This window comes from Cygnus atratus, chromosome 11, assembly GCF_013377495.2.
Source record: "Cygnus atratus isolate AKBS03 ecotype Queensland, Australia chromosome 11, CAtr_DNAZoo_HiC_assembly, whole genome shotgun sequence".
NCBI classification, from domain to species: Eukaryota; Metazoa; Chordata; class Aves; order Anseriformes; family Anatidae; genus Cygnus; species Cygnus atratus.
Genome location: NC_066372.1, coordinates 13,369,808 through 13,375,823, shown reverse-complemented (window position 1 = coordinate 13,375,823; position 6,016 = coordinate 13,369,808). Strand labels below are relative to the sequence as shown.

The window sequence follows — 6,016 nt, the reverse complement described above, 5'->3', positions numbered from 1 at the left end:
ACATGCTAAATCATCTTTATTGCTTTCATTGGAGAGGAAGGGGGAGCAGTACTGTTTCTTGCGAATGTTAACACGTGCGTGTGTTCTCTAGTTAAACCCAGCAAGCTGGAGAGAGAGCCCAATACCAGAAGGAGGCTGGTTCATTCTGCTGGTGTCATAAAGCCTTCATGGTATAGAGGATTTGTCTCGAGGAATACTGCTGTTGTGTGCCACACGCCCGCGGCTGCCTTTGTTCGGTTCACCTCCCACCATGTCTACAAAAGAAGACTATTTAGACCTAGTCTTAGTTCCCAAATGTAGGGCAGTCACTACAGCTAAAGAAAACCCTTCTAAAATGAATTCTTGACAGTTTAAAGTTTGAAAGCAAATGGAACTTGAGTCAAAACAATAGTTGTCCCAGACTATAAAAGTCTGGAAATCTGTTAGGAACTACCTGTGAATTTGCTGACCAGGCTGTGTATCCCAAAACACCAATTACTGTCATTGAAGCTGATCCAGTTCATTAATTTTGCAAAAAGCTATCCATTTCTTGTATAAACTACCATATAACACTTAAGAGTACTACAGAAAATTAAAGTATTGACATCCCTGGGCTTCAGCTCAAACCCATCTATTACTTAGATTCTCCAGTAGCTCTGTAACAGCTTTTCTGAGAGTTATCTTACCCAGGTAGATCTTTCCCCTTCCTCTGGTTTTTCTGAAAGAGATGAGGCCAATCATAAGACTTTAAAATATAGATTTTAATGTATTTTTCAAAAATATTAGTGTATTTACACAAATTTCTTATTTTAAAATAATTTGTATTTCTCTATTTAAAAAAATCTAGTTTAAAAAAGTTCAGGTGACTACATTACAATATTTTGAAGGAACAGTCACTGTAGATATGAGCAATTAAAAATACAACAAAGAAACACATACCCTTGCATTAACAGTGAGTGCGTGTACAAGTCCAAGTTGATAGTTTCCACAATTTGTTCTAACTATGAAGATTGCTTTGTGTCAGTAATTTGTACCCACTTTTACACTGGAATTTGCATTTCCTTTTTCTTCAGAGGAATCCCCTCTTTTACTTATACAAATGTTGCAATAAAAATGCATTACAATAGTATTCATTTACAAAACAAATGAGATTAAAGTTTGTTTCCTAACCCATTGGATTGTATTTCAGTAAATCAATGTCCTTTCATGGAGGTGCAACAGAGATTCCAAGAACTGTCTGGATGTGGGGGACGATCTCTCTCTCTCTCAAAGCAGTCCTGCCTGGAAAGGTTGGCTTGCATTGCTGCATGTTGCTGTGTCGATTCCTCTTCAGAGGGGTCTTTTCTTTAGGTTTGGCAATTAGGAGAGCATGTTAAACTTTGCATTTAGTCAAAATAAATACAAATAAATTAACAAAAAACAGTAAAATTATTTTCTAGTTGATACTGCTTGGAGGAAAGCTTAGCAATGAAGCTTGTGGCAATATCTAGATTGTGCGTGAATGGCAGGTCCATTATTTCAGTAGTACTCTCTGAACAAGGAAAAAAGAGCTACAAATATGTCTGTAATTTTGGAGAAAGACAGTAGTGATCTTCTTTCAAACTTTGTTAGGAAGCCATTTTCCTGTGGAAAAGAACATGCACAGTTAGGGACAGCTTAGAAGCAACATGTACAGGAAAAATGGACCACTTTGTGCTAGTATCAGATTAACGAAGTGCTACACCATTGTGCATAGAGAGGCAGCTCTTCGGAGCTCTGCCTCAAAAAGATAAATAGAGCTTTAAAATGAGTAGGTGAAAATAGCTGCACCTTGCTCAGTGTTTGTTTTATCTCCAAGTCAAGACCGTGCCCTCCCTGTGTAAATAGAAAATGAATGTGAACTATATCATCTGAGCCCACATCTTAAAGGAAGATACAAGTACTGTGTTTCTGAGATAATAATATGATTATAAATATCTTCCTTTAAGCCTCCTTCTTCTACTATGATGGGCCACATGTTATGACAGAATGCTGCCTGGAGTTGATACTTCTTTAAAATAAAAATGACTCTATTTGCAAGAGATGAAGAGAGAAGCCTCTGCAATAAATCTGATGCATCAAGGGTCCATGACTCATTATCACCATTTTTTTACTGTTACCAGCCAAAGAAGGATCAAAACAAGCAAAAGGAGAATAAAGGAAAAGAAAAACACTAAAAAGCAACTGAGGGGAAAAAAAAAGTAATAGCAAATAGGAAATATAAGAGAAGTAGGACTAGAAAGGGATGGAAAGAGAAAGTAACATTTACAAATAGGTAAAGAAAAAAAAAGTATCAGGGAAATAACTAACTCTGATGTCACTGTTACTCAGCTTCCCCTAACTGCGATAGAAAAAGGTATTGGTGGGATGAAACTGTGCAAAGCAAAAGGGACCTCCCCTCTACCAGCAGAAGGGAATTTCAGCAGCTTGACGAAGTAATCCACATATTGACAAATGCTTTTCTCAGCTTCGACCATTGATATATGGAACTTCTAGGATTATCTCAGCCCAAACAAACAGAAGAGATTTGTCTCCAGTCGTTCTTACCTCTAAATGTGTTTAAGTCAACTGATTTGGGGGATTAAATAATGGCTTCATGAAATCCACAGCAGAAGTACTGACTTAACTGTGAGGGTGAGACCTGTGTATTCTTCCCTTACTTTGAACTTCAGTATTTTTGGACCAACTCCTCTATGAAAGCATAATTGCTACACTAACTGTAGGATGCATTCAATTTTAGATTTAATAATGGGAAGTTTTGATGGAATGCCTTGTTTAACCTGCTTGGAGCAGGAGGTTGCACTAGATGATTTCCTAATGTCTCTCTAAACCTGAATTATCGTACAATCCTATGATTAACTCTAGGATTTTGACTGTTAACAGAAAGTGCCTTTTTCAAAAGAAAGATGTCTTTTAGCATTGTTCCATTTAAAGCAGAAGCGAAGATTTCTCTGTAAGTCTCAAGCAGACATTACAGACATCATAAACTAAGCCACCACATAAAGCCCTTAATAAAATGTTTTTGAAAGTGTCTGTAACAAGTTTTCCTTAATTAAGAAAAATCTCTGACTCTATATTTTGGGGAAAAATTAAAAGATGCTGAACTGAAACTTACCCAGCCACCATTTGCATCTATCCATTCGGCTTTGTTGTTTATGATGTACTCTGTAATGAAATAAGAGATCTGCTCCTTCTCCTCTCCAGTGAGCTGAACTCCATGTTCTTGAAGCTTCTTAGTGAGAAGACCCCCAAAAGTAAATATGGTCATAATTCTTCCCCAATTAGTATTTCCATCAGCAAATTTTTCATCCATGACACCATTGAAAATTCTCTTGGCAACATCTACAGAAGTAATATCAATCCTGTCCAGGAAGGGTCTGAGAGCCTCCTCTGTTTGATCTTGCAGCGAAGATGCAATGTTTCGCAAGACATGAGCAACTCTGGTTTGGGCTGGTCCAAGATGTGATTCCTGAAGCACATACTGCAGATAATCTTGAGCTAAATAATAAACGTAATAGAACTCAGCAGTTTCCATTTAGTATGAAGCTCAGAGAGCAGTGCACCGCTCTTAATCAGGGTTAATAATGAGCAGCCACAAGACATGCACACGGCTTTGTATCTTCGGTTTTAGATGGAATTTTTTTTATTTTACCACGGAAGTTCCTGTAAAAGTGTAGTCACTTAATGATCGTGTGGGTTGTGGAATATGTCAAAGCGGAAGTGAAAGAAAAAAACGTCTGCTCGGGGGAGAAAACAAATCTTGAGTGATTTATTATTTTTATAAATAGTATGATTCTACAACTAAAAACACCACTTACCACGTTTCTTAAGCAGTGTAAATTGTCATTTCCTAGGGACTTTTGCTATGTAACACTTGCAAAGATTTGGCATTTAAGAGAGGTATTTGCTAGCAAAGGTTAAGCATTTAGCTGGCAAAAAGAAAAAAAGCCTGAAAAGCTGCATGCTATAGGAACTTGCAGTCTGCTCTAATCCCCAGCTTCCCCCACCCCAATCTTCAGTGCCAGTGGTTAAAGCTGCAGTCTGTATTGCAGGTTTATGGGTTATCTCTGCTTCACAAATTTTGAAAGAAACTGGTGGAAGTTTCCAACACTATGGAAAAATGGATAAACCTTTTTCATCAGGCAGGGAGCTTTATGTAACAGCTAGAAGTGGGAAAACAACAGTGGTGCACATACGGATGGGAAAAGGGGAGAGCCAGCTTTTTAGCATTATTCCCTGTTCCAAAGTTTCCCACACTCTCTCTGTGAGTGCTCTTCAAGGTCCTTCTTTGAAGATTTGAGTGAATGGCTTCAAGGATTTCCTTCCCCCACAGGGAGTTCTGGTGTGAAAAACAATATTAGTATAAAAGACAATGGTAATGGAGTCAGCATGTCAGAACATGATGCTGAAAATATGGGGCCAAGCTAGTGATGTGTAATACCATCCGATTCTTTCATGACAGATAACATAAAAGCATCACGATGCCTACAGTGACTGCTCTGCGATTCAAATTTCTGGTCAAGCAGTTGTTTTGGGGGAGAAGAGACAGAGGTCTCTAGCCCCCCTTTTCCTGACAAACCCACTTCTCCTGAGGCAGCCTGATCTTGCCGGAGCATCAGGCAAATCTCAAACTGCAACACAACTGTGCTGTCAGTGTATTGCTAGCCCTAGTTAGCCCACTCAAATTGTATATGCTGCTGCTCTGACATCACAGTTTTGCAGAAACCCATTAATTACAAACGTGTACTTTCCACTTCCTTCGCTGGGTTTTTCTTCTGTATGAGGTGAACCAGGTTCAGAGTGACACAGTCACCTTCCACGCACAGCGGGGTTCGAAACCTCAAGATATCACCGGCGTAGCACAGACATCAATCCCTTTAGTTTCTGGGAAACTCCATTACCATTTGCTTCGCTTTCTGGTGGCTGGTGCCACGTTCACCCTTGGGCGAGAATGAATTTAGGAGGGAGGTATGAGCTGGAAAACCTCACGTTTTGGATGCTTCCCCCCAGGGCAGGATGAGATGCTAGGGCTGGGAATGGGCTGGGGTGGGAAGCTAGCTCTCCCCTCCGTATGCACGCCTTCTTACCGAAGCTCATTTTGAAAGTTCAGAGGTGTCCTCTATCCAATACCTGCAGCTGCTGCTTTGGCAGAGCTATTAGGCTGTCTTTGCCGTTGTTATGTTCAGTGATTTCAGCAAACTGCCAACATTTTTATGAGGAATGCAAATGAAAACAAAACAAAATGAGAAAAAGAAAAAAAAAAAGAAAAAAAAAGAGAAGGATGTGACAGCTCTTACCTCTTCCCAACTCACCTAAATCTGGGCAGAAATTTCTGGGAGAAAGGAGTGAAAATGCTGTACCCAGACAGCTTCCCTCCTGTCAAGTGCTTGCTGCAAACAGGGCTAACTCAAGGAAAAATCACAAGAACCCTTTTTCTGTATAGCACAATCTATTAAGTTATAACCCACTCCTGACTCTCTTAATAATTGATTAATGAAAAGCTGTTTGTATTCATTGTGAATATAAGTAATAGTTGAATATGGGAACAGTGAACAATACCTACGGAGGCAAGTTTTGTTTTCTTCACCACCTGCAGCATCAGAGCAGAGGCAGAGGCAGATATTTCTTCATTAGTGGAGCATTTAGGATTCTGAGGAGGCTGATGAAATAAGGCTATGAATATGTCGCCATTATGGAAAGAAATCAATGTTAATATCTTGGCAATTTTGGTACAAACGCTGCCACTTCCAGCCCCTTGATCTCTTACAAGGCTGAAAGGTGAAGCTCATACGCAGCTCCCAGAAGGGGGGTGGCAGCTCGGAGCAGACATCTCGAACAGCAGCTGTGACACCGGTGACCAGAACTGGGGATGGAGCTGCTGAAGGTGCCCCAGGTCCATCGACCTCAATGTTAGACACATTTGCTTTTCAACAGCATGTGGTGGCAGGTGTGATTCTAAATGCTGGATGTTTAGTAGCCCTGACAGGTTATATGTATATGTATGTGTATATGTGTGTGT

The 6,016-nt window shown here is 39.8% G+C and overlaps 1 protein-coding gene across 1 annotated transcript; it reads right to left on the bottom strand.

Annotated features, from left to right (window-relative positions):
* Nucleotides 1–713: 713 nt before the first annotated feature.
* BCL2A1 (BCL2 related protein A1) lies at nt 714–3,630 on the bottom strand. Its single transcript, XM_035554737.2, has 2 exons — nt 3,113–3,630; nt 714–1,602 (listed from the first exon to the last, which is right to left on the bottom strand). Exons 1-2 carry the CDS (start codon nt 3,530–3,532, stop codon nt 1,498–1,500), a joined length of 525 nt encoding a protein of 174 aa, XP_035410630.1. The 5' UTR covers nt 3,533–3,630; the 3' UTR covers nt 714–1,497.
* Between the last annotated feature and the right edge of the window lie 2,386 nt (nt 3,631–6,016).

Coding starts and splice junctions, on each gene's coding strand:
- BCL2A1 (XM_035554737.2), bottom strand. CDS start 3,532: ATGGAAACTGCTGAGTTCTATTACGTTTATTATTTAGCTCAAGATTAT. Junction 1,603..3,112: donor TAGATGCAAATGGTGGCTGG/GTAAGTTTCAGT, acceptor TCTTTTCCACAG/GAAAATGGCTTCCTAACAAA.